At 43.6% G+C, this 15,583-nt stretch overlaps 1 protein-coding gene across 1 annotated transcript in view; it reads right to left on the bottom strand.

The window, feature by feature from the left end:
* LOC134870159 (unconventional myosin-VIIa) overlaps positions 1-14,190 on the bottom strand; it is a 46,646-nt gene extending 32,456 nt beyond the window's left edge. Inside the window, exons 1-18 of the mRNA XM_063892219.1 lie at positions 14,140-14,190; positions 13,804-13,841; positions 13,587-13,688; positions 13,356-13,508; positions 12,648-12,832; positions 11,146-11,267; positions 10,908-11,050; positions 10,703-10,816; positions 10,401-10,554; positions 10,217-10,293; positions 10,011-10,130; positions 1,516-1,655; positions 1,173-1,383; positions 961-1,096; positions 708-877; positions 479-619; positions 239-397; positions 55-147 (exon numbers count right to left, since the gene is read on the bottom strand). Coding sequence (XP_063748289.1) covers positions 55-147; positions 239-397; positions 479-619; positions 708-877; positions 961-1,096; positions 1,173-1,383; positions 1,516-1,655; positions 10,011-10,130; positions 10,217-10,293; positions 10,401-10,554; positions 10,703-10,816; positions 10,908-11,050; positions 11,146-11,267; positions 12,648-12,832; positions 13,356-13,508; positions 13,587-13,688; positions 13,804-13,821 — 2,238 coding nt within the window. The 5' untranslated portion in view covers positions 13,822-13,841; positions 14,140-14,190. The remainder of the gene's footprint in view (positions 1-54; positions 148-238; positions 398-478; positions 620-707; positions 878-960; positions 1,097-1,172; positions 1,384-1,515; positions 1,656-10,010; positions 10,131-10,216; positions 10,294-10,400; positions 10,555-10,702; positions 10,817-10,907; positions 11,051-11,145; positions 11,268-12,647; positions 12,833-13,355; positions 13,509-13,586; positions 13,689-13,803; positions 13,842-14,139) is intronic.
* Positions 14,191-15,583: the final 1,393 nt, after the last annotated feature.

Here is a 15,583-nt window from a genome sequence, read left to right on the forward strand (position 1 = left end):
CATACAACACACACATATCTATCACTAACAACAGACTGTACATTAAGGAAGCACCTTGAGGAATATCTTGGTCTTGCCAGTCTTCCAGTCGCCCTCTCCATTCAGCACAGATTCACAAATGCTTTCACAGCATTTCTGTTTACTTTCCTGAGAGAGCAAAATATCCATCATTCAACCCAGAGACGATGAGCAAAGGTATAAGGAAGTGATGATAAAAATGATCAAACTTCCAACTTACTTTTTTGGGATCACAGAGGGAAGTTCTCAGAAGCACACGGTAGCGAATTAAGAACTCGTCGAATGTGTAGCGTACGGGATATCCAGCTTTACGGATCCTGATGGTCTCCATCATACCAGAGTAACGGAGCTGACGCATGCACAGCTCTCTGTCAAACAGCTGAGACACAGGAGGCTTTCATGGTTGGTATATATTTAAGTATGTTAGTTTGGTTGGAGTGAATGCAGCTTCTTTTCTCACCATGGGTTTCTTGAAGTCGTTGGGTTTAATGCAGCGTATGAAATATGGCTGGCACAAAGTCAGCGTTTTCATCAGGGAATCCAGAGACTGACGGAACTGGCCAGTCAGGGTCGGCACACGCTTCTTGCCATCATTCGCTTGCTGCCAGACACAAACAAATGTCAGATAGCGTTGGTAATTACATAAACTAATGTCTGTGCCTAGTGCTGAGGCTTAATGCTGCACTGACCCGGAGGCTGCAGGCGGCTGAGGTGATGATCATCCTGGGGTTGGTGCTGATCTTGATGGTACTGGAAGACAGCATATCGTGAAAGGCCAGTTTGAGGAGTTTGTTGGAGGAGGTCTCCACCAGCTGGATCAGATCTGAGCTGAGGGTGTCGCGGTTTTTCTCCAGAAAACCTCAAAACAAGACAGACACAATAAGAACATCACATAGGACTCGCACTAGAATGACTCGCTGCTTCTAACAGCTCTAAACGTACCTTTTGAATCATAGAAGACTTCTCCAGCAAAATGTTTGATTCCAAACTGTGTCTCATAGTTGTTCTTGGGGGGAATATAGATGTCCCCTTTACCATGGACCTGATTCATCTTTTGTAGCAGTGTGGCATCTGTGCCCTAAAAAATAGCAAAAAAATGTAAAACCTGATCTGCTTTGTTTTAAAATCTGATGATGTACAAGGGGGATACAGACCTTGGGGAAGTTACTCTCTTCATCAATGAGCGCCATCATGTTCAGAGACTTGTTGGCCAACACGTCCAGGGTGCTTTGGTTGTCTTGGTATTGGATGTGCTTCCAAACAATGTTTTCACGGGTATACTCGTCCTGCTCCAGCTTGAAAACGTGCTTGACGAAGAACTGCTGCAACTGCTCGTTAGCAAAGTTGATGCACAGCTGCTCAAAGCTGCAACAGTTAAAAAAAACAGCACAAGAGGAAAGACCGATGGGGAGAATTTTGTCAAATTGTCAAATAAAAATGAGTAATTGCTCCACAATGCAGCAATAAAGCTCTAATGTCATGGGAGTTGTTGTGTACCTGTTTTTGGCAAAGTTTTCAAAGCCAAAGATGTCGAGCAGGCCAATCGACTGTCGGACCTCTTTAGAATCCTCAGCTGGCTTGTAAACAGCAGCGTTGATTTTGCCCACAACCCAAAGGAAAAGTCTTCCATAAATAGCCTGGACAAAAATATAGAGAATATGTTACCTACGTAGCACTAAACATTTTTATTATAAAACAACACAACATATCCAAATGTCATACATTTGAAATCAAACACCCATTTGCTTAAGGCTATAGTAAATGACTCCATTTTCAACCGACAATATTGCTCAGAAGCTGGTCAAAATGTTTATTAATGATAATAATAATAATAATAATAATAATAATAATAATAATAATAATAATAATAATAATAATAAATCACATTTATATAGCACTTTTTACGGTACTCAAAGACGCTTTACATATTGCCCTATCAAAACTATGCAAACAGATCTTTTATTAATTTATACTAGGGTTCAAAACAAAAACAGATGTTAGAACAAGAAGAAGAAGGTGGGAGTTAGGTGGTGAAGGCTAGTGCAAAAAGGTGTGTTTTTAGTGCAGATTTGAAAGAGAGAGGGTTGGTGAGACTTTGAGGTGGGAGGGAAGCCAATTCCATAGGGAGGGGGCAGCAACTGAGAAGGCCCAATCACCCCAGGTCCGGCGCTTTGTCCGGGGGACTTGCAGTAGGTTGGCAGAGACGGACCTGAGGGATCAGGAGGGGGCATGGTGATGGAGGAGGTCAGCAAGGTAGGGGAGGGGCTAAGTTGTTGAGGGCCTTGTAGGTGGTGAGTAAGATTTTGAAGTCGATTCTGTGTTTTATTGGAAGCCAATGAAGTTCAAGGGGGACAGGTGTGATGTGTTCTCTGGAGCGGGTAGCAGTGAGGAGGCGTGCAGCAGAGTTCTGGACATATTGGAGCTTATTGAGGACTTTGGTGGTGGTGCCGTAGAGAAGACTGTTGCAATAGGCGAGCCTGGATGTAATGAATGTATGGATGAGTGTCTCAGCAGCGGTAGTTGACAGGTTGGGGCGGAGGCGGGCGATATTTCGGAGGTGGAAAAGGGCGGTTTTGATAGTATGGTTGACATGGAGGAGGAAGGAGAGAGTGGGGTCCAGGATGAATCCAAGGTTACGGACTTTGGTGGAGGGGGTGATGGTGGAGCCGTCAATGTTAAGGGAGAAGTTCTGGGTGGAGTTGGTGAGGGAGTCAGGACCAATGATGAGGATTTCAGATTTATTGGAGTTGAGTTTGAGAACATTATTTTGCATCCAGGTCTTGATGTCAGTCAGACAGTTGGAGAGGGTTGAGAGGGTGGAGGCAGTGATGGTTTTGGAGGGGAGGTAAAGCTGTGTGTCATCGGCGTAGCAGTGGAACCGGAGACTATGGTGACGGAGGATCTGACCAAGTGGACGCATGTACAGAATGAAGAGGAGTGGACCGAGCACAGAACCCTGGGGGACACCGTGGATGAGAGGAGCAGCGGCTGATTGACAGTTGTTGATGGCGATGAATTGATGTCTGTCGGAGAGATAGGATCTGAGCCAGGAAAGGGCAGTGCCAGTGATGCCGAGGGTGGATTTGAGACGGGAGATGAGAATGGAGTGGTTGATCGTGTCAAAGGCAGCACTGAGGTCGAGGTGGATGAGGATATTGAGGGAGCCAGCAGAAGGTCATTAGTCACTTTGAGGAAGGCAGTTTCTGTACTGTGTTTGGAGCGGAAACCGAATTGGAAGAGTTTGAACAGGTCGTTGGAGTCTAGGTAGGTGATGAGTTGTTTGGCAACAACACGTTCCAAGATTTTAGACAGAAAAGGTAGATTGGAAATGGGGTGGTAGTTGATAGGGGAATCAGGATCCAGGCCGGGTTTCTTTTGTACGGGGGTGACTGATGCAAGCTTTAGGGAGGAGGGGACATGGCCGGAGGAAAGAGAGGAGTTTACAGTGGTTGTGATGAGGGTGGAGAGAGTGGGGAGACAGGCCTTTAGAAGTGTGGTGGGTGAGCGGGTCCAGGTTGCAGGTTGATGATTTCATGGTTGAGACTGTGAAGGAAAGGTCCGAGGAGGTGATGGTTTCAAATGTGGAGAAGGATCGACCGGTGGGTAGGGGGGGCTCAGGTACGGGATGTGAAGCGGGGTAGGTGGTCAACTGGCTGTGAATTGTGCTGATTTTGTCATTGAAGAAGGATAGGAAGCTATTGCATTTTTCAACTGAGAAGGAGTGTGAGATGGTGTCCATAGGCTTGAGGAGCGTGTTAATGGTGGTGAAGAGGGTCATTGGATTGATGCTGCCAGACTGGATGATTCCGGAGTAGTAGGAGGAGCGGGCTGAGTTCAAGGTGTCTTTGTATAGCTGGAGGTTTTGTTTGTACATTTCCTGCTGGACAGTAAGACCCGCTTTCTTGGCAAGCCGTTCCAGTTGGCGTCGTTTGGATTTGAGATGGTGGAGTTCGTCGGTGTACCATGGGGCAGAGTGGGTGAATGAGACCAGTTTAGACTGGACGGGTGCAAGCTGGTCAAGGCAGGATGAGAGTGATGAGTTATACCAGTTGACCAGGTTGTCGGGGGAGTTATTGTGGGTGATGGTGAGTTTTGAGATGGACTCAGAAAGACATGTGGAGAGAGAGGATGGGTTGATGGACTTGAGGTTGCGGAAAGTGATGGTGCGTTTTTGCTTCTCGTGGGGGGAGGGAGTGTGAGTTTGAAAAGTAATGGCCAGATGGTCGGAGATGTGAAGGTTGTTACTGGCCAGGTGACTGATGGTGATGCCAGTGGAACAGACCAGATCAAGGGTGTGGCCTTTGTTATGGGTTGGAAAATCTACGTGTTGGGTGATGTTGAAGAATGAGAGGATTTCCAGAGGTTCAGTTGCCGGTTTGCAGTCAGAAGAGTCAACATGGATGTTGAAGTCGCCCAGGAGGAGAACAGACGGTGATATAGCACAGAGCTGGGTAAGGAATGTAGATAGATCAGAGGGAAAGGCAGGGTCGGGCTTGGGGGGACGGTAAATGACTGCGATGACCAGGGGTTTGGGACCAGATAGTTTAAAAGAAAGGGATTCGAATGATGAAGGGGTTGGGATGGATGTTGCACTGGTTTTGATGTCATGGCGATGAATGATGGCAATTCCACCGCCAGTTCAACCGTCCAGACGAGGTTTGTCAATGTAGGAGTATCCAGGGGGCGTGGCTTGATTAAGTGGAAAATAGTCCATGGGTTTTTGCGAAGTTTCAGTGAGACAGAGAAAATCCAGTGTTGAGTCAGAAATAAATTCACTGAGGAGAAGTCCTTTTTTGTTAAGTGAACGGGTGTTGAGAAGAGCAAATTTCAGATGAGATGGGTTTCTGTTGGTGATCATAGGCGCCGATACCGTGGGTGCTTCGGGGCCCGAGCACCCACGGAGATTGCCGAGCACCCACGGAGATTTAACCGCACACACGGAGATTGTCGAGGGTCGGGCTTTAAACTTTTTAGAGCACCCACCGGCAGAAACATAAATCGGCGCCTATGTTGGTGATGGGTTGAGGAGCTCTGGTTAGAGAGGAGTGAGATAAACAGTGCGCACGTTGTGCTTGTTATGGTGATGACGTCGTGCCGTTGGAGGGTGCCGATTGGCCCACAGAGAGGGAATGGAATTCCCTGAGCCGGAGTAAACAAACTTCCTCCGGCTTCCTCTGTGGACATATCGTGGCCGACGTAGAAGTCCGAGTTCTTTAATGCTGTTGGACATAATGTGTCAGGGAGGAGTGCTTGGTGAAGAGTGTAGTTGGAGGAGTTCGGAGATGGGATACCGGTGTTTTAGCACCATGCTGCCTTTGGCCCTGCCGACACTGCCAGCAACGTTAGCAGCTAGCCAAGCGATGCCAGCACTCACTGGCAGCCAGCTAGCCGTGAGCTCGCCAGCTAGTAACGTCAGCCAACTCGTGGAAGTGCCCGGGGACGATGATGGAGGGCCGGGTTGTAGCAGCCAGCTAGCCGTCAACCCGCTAGCATGTAGCCAGTCGCCCGGCACTCTACCATACCAACATAATAGCATGTGTCTTAATATGATTTCATGCTGAACGTTTTTACAATGCTAAAGTTAATTTAATGTGTAGCATGTACAATAACATTCTAGATAATACAAGGTTACATGCTGCTATTCCGACATAACTCTACTCCGACATTGACGTCTAATTGTCGGAGTGGCGGCATTTCTATTTTTTTTTTAAAACGCGCCACTACTCCGACAAAAAAAATTCCATTGTCGGAGTAGCTGCACTTTACTTTTTTTTCAAACATTCCGCCATTCCGACATTAGGTATCCGGCATCTTGAGGAAGCTGGTGGAGACGTAAGCCTAGCCTTGAGGCGAGACGGTGTTGGTTAAAGATCAACCTGGGAGAAGTCATCTCTGCAAATGTGTGTGATGTGCTGGGAGGGTGTCGGAAGGTCTTCATCGGTGGTGCGTTGGGTCTGCATCGCTCCACTTAAGGGAAGCATTCGGAGCGGTAGTTGACACTGTCAGACACGCAGGGCGCCCCTCCTCCCCCATGGACGCTTCTGATAGCCCCCCTGGAATCCACCCCCCAAATCGTCATCCCATCAGCTCCGGTCTACAGCTCCGCAGAATTGGGAGCAGCCTCGATGGCTTGCATAGCTTTAACTTTCTTTGAGCGACTCCCTTGTAGATCGAATGCAGGGCGATCGGACAACAACGAAATTAAGTGCCAACCAGTCAGTGCATCCATTACAACAATAGGCTATATTATATTATACAAATAAACTGAATATGTTAAAAAAAAAAAAAGTATGTTAAAAAGACACACCAACAAAAATGAAAGAAAGACGATGCCCCGACGCACCTGGGTAGACTGTCGGAATGGCGGTACCAAAATTGTGTCGGAATAGAGGCATGTCGTAATAGGGCTATGTCGGAATAGAGGGTGCACCCCATAATACAATACTAGCCGTGACGCTGCTAAAGCTACATAAAAGTATTCATTTTGCATTAGCATAAATCCTCACATACGTAGTTAACATGATTGAACAACACTCAAACTTACTAGGATTGCTAACATTTATTAGTAAATGAATTAACAAGTAAAACTCAAGAAATTTGCTTTCGCTATTGTGATTGTGATTGTTTTGCTATCCTGGCGCCGAAATGGTGGAATGAGCTTCCCGTTGATATCAGGACAGCGGAGTCTACATATCTTCCGTCACAAACTGAAGACCCACCTATTTCGCAATTCTTATTTTTTTATAGCACTTAAGAGTTTAACACGCACAGACACACACATCCAGTACCAGACACTTTCTACGCTGCTATGGACAGTCTTTTGTATTAATGTACATTTGTTGCTGTAATATATTCATCCACATCTGTTTTAAAGTGACTATTATTTTGTATATTACATTTCTGATTGGTCAATTCAGAACATGTGACACATTGTTAATCCAGTAGTAGAGACTGCTGTCAAGGACTATATTGACCGTTGTTAAAGAGGATCAAGAAAGAGAAAGAGGTTAAAAGACGGAACGTTGGACGTCAGATAAATAAATAAATAAATAACCAGAAGAAGACAGACAGACAGGAAGCAAACACTAACAGGAACGGCAGAAGAAGACAGACAGGAAGTAAACACTAACAGGAACACGGTCTGGGCTCTGCAGAGTTTAAGGACTTGTTGGGGGATCAGAAACTGTGAACAGACTTGGACAGTTACTGAAAACCTCGATCAGTGCTGCTGTAAAGTAAAGTTGTTGTTGTCACAGTTCCAGCCGTTGGTGCGCTGTTCAATTCGTTGGTTTGTCGGGTGTTCTTTTCCCCATAATGACCGCCTCGCTGAACGCTGACATATTGACTGTTGTGTTTTTTTATATTTGTATTTTTGAATCCTCGGGATTGTGGAAACAGTATTTCGATCTCTCTGTCTGTACACACAAACTGAAAGATTGACAATAAAGTTGACTTTGGACTTAACCAGTGATGGGCAAGTTACTTCCAAAATGTAATACAGTACATATTACTTGTTACTGTCTCGGAGAAAAGTTAACAGAGAAAGACAGGAGTGCGTGCAGTTCAAAGCAACAGAAGGTAACTTTCTCTGGTCTGCTGCTTGAACCCCGAGAAGTTCAGAGACTCGTGGCAGAGTGTTGAAGATCTGCAGCCTCTGTCCTCTGTGGAATCGCCGGCTTTTAGAAAGCTTGTCAGCCAAATCCCCGTTAACACACTAATGACAAGGTGAGCTAACGTTGAATAGAGACTCATTCATATACAGCAGGTTACAGGGCCGTGCAGAGGCTCCACTAACATGTTGTTAATAACACACAGAGACGTCATGTTACCGGTATCACATATTATTTAGCCCACTTAAACGGAGCATGAGTTTAATTTCAGCATGTACTGCCAGATAGATAGCTTAAATCATTGAGCTGCAATAAACTATGTTTTAGTATTTAAAGCCATACTTTTGTGGTTATTTTTGGTGAAAGTAACTCAAAGTAATGCAAACGTAGAGTAACGCATTACAGTTCAGAGACAGTAATAATGTAATGTAACTTATTACTTTAAAGAGAAAGTAATAAGTAATATGTACTGTATTACATTTTGGAAGTAACTTGCCCAACACTGGAAATGGCTTGTTTGAAGTGAATATGTCAGCACTGTTCTTGTTGTCCTTAGTTTGAATCTTTATGGTTTATTGCATATGTAGTATGTCGCTTTGGATAAAAGCTTCCTGTAAATGCAATGTTATGTTGAGTTACTAAGCTTAAGGTTTAAAAACCCAATAAAACACATCAGTGTCCACAAACACTGCAGGAGGACATGATCACTTCTGTCTAAAAATTGTTTCTTTGAAGTTGTTGCCTCCGTGGTGGTATAAAATTAAAAAATGTCTCCATTCATCATCCCATCACAGTGGGGAGAACAAGTATTTGATACACTGCCGATTTTGCAGGTTTTCCCACTTACAAAGCATGTAGAGGTCTGTAATTTTATCATAGGTACACTTGAACTGTGAGAGACAGAATCTAAAACAAATATCCAGAAAATCACATTTTATGATTTTTAAATAATTAATTTGCATTTTATTGCATGACACAAGTATTTGATCACCTACCAACCAGTAAGAATTCCGGCTCTCACAGACCTGTTAGTGTTTCTTTAAGAAGCCCTCCTGTTCTCCACTCATTACCTGTATTAACTGCACCTGTTTGAACTCGTTACCTGTATAAAAGAGACCTGTCCACACATTCAATCAAACAGACTCCAACCTCTCCACAATGGCCAAGACCAGAGAGCTGTGTGAGGACATCAGGGATAAAATTGTAGACCTGCACAAGGCTGGGATGGGCTGGGCTACAGGACAATAGGCAAGCAGCTTGGTGAGAAGGCAACAACTGTTGGCGCAATTATCAGAAAATGGAAGAAGTTCAAGATGACGGTCTGGGGCTCCATGCAAGATCTCACCTCGTGGGGCATCAATGATCATGAGGAAGGGATCAGCCCAGAACTACACGGCAGGTCCTGGTCAATGACCTGAAGAGAGCTGGGACCACAGTCTCAAAGAAAACCATTAGTAACACACTACGCCGTCATGGATTAAAATCCTGCAGCGCACGCAAGGTCCCCCTGCTCAAGCCAGCGCATGTCCTGGCCTGTCTGAAGTTTGCCTACTAAACTCTAAACTCCACTCGCCGTGTTTGGAGGAAGAAGAAGGATGAGTACAACCCCAAGAACACCATCCCAACCGTGAAGCATGGAGGTGGAAACATCATTCTTTGGGGATGCTTTTCTGCAAAGGGGACAGGACGACGGCACCATATTGAGGGGAGGGTGGATGGGGCCATGTATCGCGATATCTTGGACAACAACCTCCTTCCCTCAGTAAGAGCATTGAAGATGGGTCGTGGCTGGGTCTTCCAGCATGACCACGACCCAAAACACACAGCCAGGGCAACTAAGGAGTGGCTCCATAAGAAGCATCTCAAGGTCCTGGAGTGGCCTAGCCAGTCTCCAGACCTGAACCCAATAGAACATCTTTGGAGGGAGCTGAAAGTCCGTATTGCCCAGCGACAGCCCTGAAATCTGTATGGAGGAGTGGGCCAAAAGCCCTGTTGCAGTGTGTGCAAACCTGGTCAAGAACTACAGGAAACGTCTGATCTCTGTAATTCTAAACAAAGGGTTCTGTACCAAATATTAAGTTCAGTTTTTCTGATGTATCAAATACGTATGTCATGCAATAAAATGCAAATTAATTATTTAGAAATCACACAATGTGATTTTCTGGATTTTTGTTTTACGTTCTGTCTCTCACAGTTCAAGTGTACCTATGATAAAAATTACAGACCTCTACATGCTTTGTAAGTGGGAAAACCTGCAAAATCGGCAGTGTATCAAATACTTGTTCTCCCCACTGTATATATATACGTATATACCAGGGGTAGTTTAGTATTTGTTTAAATAAGCTGCATTTGCTACACATCCTGGATCAAGAGTGATGTCACCTTGACAAAGGCGTTCCTGCATTCCACTGCCTGGTCCGAGGTCAGAGGTTTGATCACACTCTCTCTGGCTGTCATGAAGGAACGCTGAGTCAGACTCTTCTCCAGTGCTTTGGGATCCACCTGAGGTAATGACACAAACACAGTAAGAACAGTTCATCTCAGCACCTCTGTTAAGATCTGTAAATGAAGAAAAGAACAAATCATACCTCCAAAAGTTGGCTGGCCATTTTGAAATGGGATGATTGGAGGATGTCACAAGCCTCTAGGTTGTTGACTATGGTGGCTGAAAGAATACAAAATAAATATGTGTAATGGCTCAAAAATGCAACTATAAATATACTGTATATGATGTGTGTGTGTGTGTGTCCCATTGTATGGTGCTGTCTTTACCATTATAGTCCACATTGCCGATGTGAAGGATAGCAGCGAGCAGCCTGGAGATTTCCCAGGAGTCATTGTCTGTGAACATGAGGATCTTCAGAGCCGAGCGGAAGTGGGCGTATTCCTTCACATCATCCCGTCCTTCACAGCTGGTGCATTTACCCTGGTGATATGATCAAATGGTTACCAGCCCAATTACGGCTTAATGTCAACTTTTATCTCGTATTTATCAACTGCCTCTATTTAAATGTATTTTCAGAATCCATCACAATCATTTAAAAATGTCACAGTTTGCTGAAGTATTCCAGTACCATTGTCAGGTAGTTGTATTCTGAAGCGTTCCCAAGGGAAAGAGTCTTCTTCTGCTCAGCTGGCATTCCCATCAGCATGTAGTAAAAGATGTGGTAGTTCCTCTCCTCAGGCGCCTGCATGTGGAACAACTCCTTTACCACAAGAACCTTTAATTGTACATGTTACTGCTCTTGCAAATATTCTGCTAATAACACATTTGTCCACCTGACGACAGACTCGGGACTTCTCCAGAAGGTACTGCTCAACACGGGCCCCCTCAATGGCCCCACCCTTGGTGAAGTTGACGTCAATGTACTTTCCAAATCGACTGGAGTTATCGTTACGAACGGTTTTGGCATTACCAAAGGCTGAAATGGAGACATCACAGCAGATTAAGCGAAACAGGCAACTCAGCAGATTACGAAGAGTGATTTATAGTTTCACATTGACTTGTTTTTCGTACCCTCCAGGATGGGGTTTGCTTCAAGGATTTGCTGCTCGATCCAGGAGTGCTGTCCGCTCACTGCAGCCAGGAACTGCAGCATGAGCTTGGTGCTCTCGGTTTTCCCTGCTCCTGACTCTCCACTGATGGGGAAAACACATGCAGAGAAAATTAATTTAGTAATGTAATTTGTGAAAAATACATTTGACTTTATAACGATAATCAAAGTAAAAACAATAGGATTCATTCATATAGACTTTTCTAAGTACCTAAAAATACACAAAACATTTTGTACAACAAACATTAATACATGAACAACAAACAAGATGCAATGAAATGAGAAGAAGAAATATCAAGAAGCTATTGAACAGGGCTTGTTGAGGGCCTGTAATGTCTGGGGCCACAATATTATTCAATATTTTAATTCTTTACTTTCTTTAAAATGCCTTTGACTGTTTCTAAGCGAAATGTCTGTTTTAAACCCCTGTCAATGTTGGTTGAACCTTTTTTCAAATTAAGTTTTTTCTCTCTTGTATGCGTTTAATGGTTGCATCGATTTATATGCAGACCCACTTGACCAAACAGGCAGCCACACAGGTGACGCACAGGTAGTTAGGCCTACATGTTTCACAGGTAATGATAGTGATCAAGTTGCATGTTTATTATGCTCTGTGTCCAGATAGAAAGTGCAAACGCATAATGATCTATTTTAATAGGGAATACAACAATCTAGTTCTTTAAAGGTATGTAGTCTACAGCTGGGGGTTGAGTAAAGTTCACTGTAAACAAATGGACAATTGGATAATGGATAACAGTCTGTGTTGATACTAGACAAAGAGGCTCTCAAAGAGAGGGTGGGACAACATTCTTGAAGTGAAACCCAAGTGTGAGAAGAAAGATGGTTTTAGCTAGTATGAAACACAGTAATCCAGCTCAGAACTTAGAAACAACACCAAAAAGCAAAGCAAAATAAAGCAAACATACAGTTACATACAGTTATTGAGATCACTATTTTAATGGCGAATGTGTGTGAAACATGGTGTGTATGTGTGTTTGTGTGAGTGAGAGAGGGAGAGTGACAGAGACTGTGTGTGTTAGATCATTTATCATTGTGAATGATTTGGGATCTCCAGCTGGTCACCCTAAAATGCACCAGAATGCAGGAAATCACATCTACGAAATTCAACATCCCCCCCACCCTCAAACAGCCCCACCTACAATATTTTTCACCAGCCGCCACTGCTAATAACCAATAAATGATGGGCAATAAAATGTTAGACATTTAGTTTACTCTCACTAAGAAATCAGTAATAATATATATTTGTATTGTAACCATATCATTTGAATTACAAACGGTGCCACTCTATAATGTTGGCCATTAAGTACTCATTTTCACACTAACTTGTGTATTGTAAACAGGGCACTGCTCTCAGTGAGTCTCACTTCTGAAAATCAATGCTTCTTTGATGAATGGATGATTTCAGAGAGAAACAGTGATCAGAGCAGCGTCTGACGGAACCCACCTGATGACACAGCACTGGTTCTTCTTGTTGCGGCGCATGTTGAAGAAGCAGCTGTCTGCGATGGCGAAGACGTGCGGCGGCAGTTCACCCAGTCGGCGGTCTGTGTACATGTGCACGTGCTCGGTGGTGTAGATAGGCAGCAGCTGGTAAGGGTTGACTGCCACCAGAATGGAGCCTGTGTATGTCTTAAAACAGGGAGGGGTGTAAGTAACACATCAGAGGAATATGTTTGTGTACATGAGCATAAACAAGTTACTGTGGTGTAGGCAGAGCATTAAGCCGGGGACCCCATTGACCCCTGTTTGGTCATGGCCGCAATGCATCATATGCATGTTCTAAATATGATCTAACAATTTCATGGACCGCTTAAAATCATAAAAGCTTTGTTAAGCGCTGCGGTTAGAAAACAAAGAGATACAAGCCTTGGTACATTTTCCCCCTAGGATTTAGCAGTAGTATTTTTATACAACACAATGATTCATAACTGAACACACACTGCTGAGCTTTGTGGAAACAGAAACACTGGGATGTTCTCTTTCAACAGAGGCTCATTCGTCTCTATGGAGACGAACAGCACTGTGATAAAGCACAGGCCAAAGTCTGAGATAGAGGAGCCGCTCACTGCCAGGGGACACTCAACGAGTAAGCGTTTCACAGCAGGTTATGGACATCATAAAACTAGGTGGTGCAGAGGGAATAGAAACCTACATAGATGGTGCCTTCTTTGTGTCGCACCAGGAGGTTCCTGAGGAGCCCGGCCTCGTTCAGATCCCCCAGCCTTATCATGTCATCCACACCGTTCACAGAGGTGGGGTGCATGGGCCGCATGGTGCCCTCCGTCTTCTTGTTCACCTTGTGCTCCTGTATGAATTTTACACAAGGGTTATATAGAAGGCATGCACTCATTCTTCTGGAAGTGAAAAGAAGTGGGTTTTGTACCTTTCCCTCATCATCGAACAGCCGGAGCTGTCCGGTATCTGTCACCTTCACCTCCGCCCCGATCGGCACCCCAACATCGGAGTCCACCCACACATAATCACCCTTGTTGGGGAAACAAAACATTATTTTGGTGTAGATAAAGACTAGTAGTTTTTAAACAAAATGTCTGATTCCTTTTAGGATCATGTATAAATATCACAAAGATACTTGTTCTTACCTTACTCAAATGCAGCATATCAGAACCCTGGATTAAGACTGTAAAGAAATTACAAAATGTCATCTTTATTAAGATTTAGACCAGTGACAGTAACCCAAGAACACCTCAGTATGCAATAACAGTGTGTCAACTTATTTATGACAACTACCAGGAGATAAAAATACAATAGCAAAAACACAGTATTTTTACAGGCAGTGCGAGTTCTCCGACTGTCATTTTGACATGACACTTGAACATGAAAAACCCATTTTACGCAATTTAAATGCAATTTTCAGTTTCCATAGCTCTATCATTTTAAGATCACAATGGAAAACAAAAAATATATAATCGTGTTACCTTGTTGGAAACAATACGTGTCGGCTCTGACCTGAGGACAGCTGTCTTTGCTGCTGCTGTTCCTTGAATGACTGTGGAGCAGGAAGCAGGCAGTTTCCCAGCATACACGTCTTTATGGCTTTTTGACTTTGCTCCTGCAGAAGGTAGAGCCCCCAGTGTCACCAACCAGCCCTTCATACAGTCACAGAGCACCCATAGCATTTGATTTGATCACAGGTACTGTCATTTGCATCTAGACATCTGATGATAATGTGAAGAGAAAACCTGTTCCTTCGCCTTAAATTATTCAATCTTAATATGTGAAAATCATGTCTGGCCTCACAATAGTGAATAAGTGGAGAATACCAATGCTACAGAAGTACTGCCATCTACTATAAACCAAGTAAACACAATATCTGACTTCGAATAAATTGCTAAAAATATAAGATTTAAAAGACATGACAAAAAGGATTTATTTGCTTATTGAAATGACACCAGACATAACTGTATTCTGTTGACAGGATCAGTCAGCTGGTGAGTAAACTCCTGCTAAAAGGTGAGAGAGGATTACCAAATGCAAGTAAGTCACCTTTGCTGATCCATAAACAGAAACACAGATCAGATACCGCAATGCAATTCCTGCCAATCACAGCAATTATGTTGTAAAGCAGATATTACAGAGGGATGACTGGACTCACTCTGGAGGTGGGAGGATGTGATAATAAAACAGCTCATACCTTCTACTAAAACTGCACAGTCTGGGACAACATCTACCATTCAGACATTAAATATACAGGTCTGCCTGAAAAATACTATCCAGGAAGAGACTCAAAATATACAGAATCTTGAATCAACTGAAGTGTGTGCTCTCACAAGTTTGTGGGCCCATTGTCTCATAAACGCCCATAACTTTCAAACTAACCTATAATTGTCATGCTGTAGTTTCCTCAACTGTTTAAGAGCATGCTCATCAAGATGCCACTGATAACACTTATCTTTCAGTCTCTGTCCTCAGGTGTGGTCTGTTAATAACAATATTAACCATTTGTCTCAATGGGGAAATTGTTGGCTTTCTCAATTGTTTTCCAGCAAAAATGTTAATGCACATAGAATTCAAATGTTGGGATTTCATCCTCCGCTCCTATAATAAGTTGAGAATAAAGTGTGCAGCCACAATACCCTCACTCAGCTTTGAAGTAGGAAAGTGTCCACATTGAAACTTGTTAAAACATTTGATCCCACTGCCGTTACAGCACAGCTTTTCACATCTGCTTACCATTGATAGACCCAACTTTAAAAAAAATGTTCCCCTGTGATTTCATATTGCGCAAATACTTCACATTTTCAAATGAAAAACAACAGAGGCAGTTTTTTTTAACAAACTAGCATTTTAAATAGTAACATCAAGACAATAATGAATATTTGGTAGTGATGATCAGGACTGAAGTTGGTTAAAAGATTTAAC

Source organism: Eleginops maclovinus, chromosome 9, assembly GCF_036324505.1.
Source record: "Eleginops maclovinus isolate JMC-PN-2008 ecotype Puerto Natales chromosome 9, JC_Emac_rtc_rv5, whole genome shotgun sequence".
Classification (NCBI taxonomy): domain Eukaryota; kingdom Metazoa; phylum Chordata; class Actinopteri; order Perciformes; family Eleginopidae; genus Eleginops; species Eleginops maclovinus.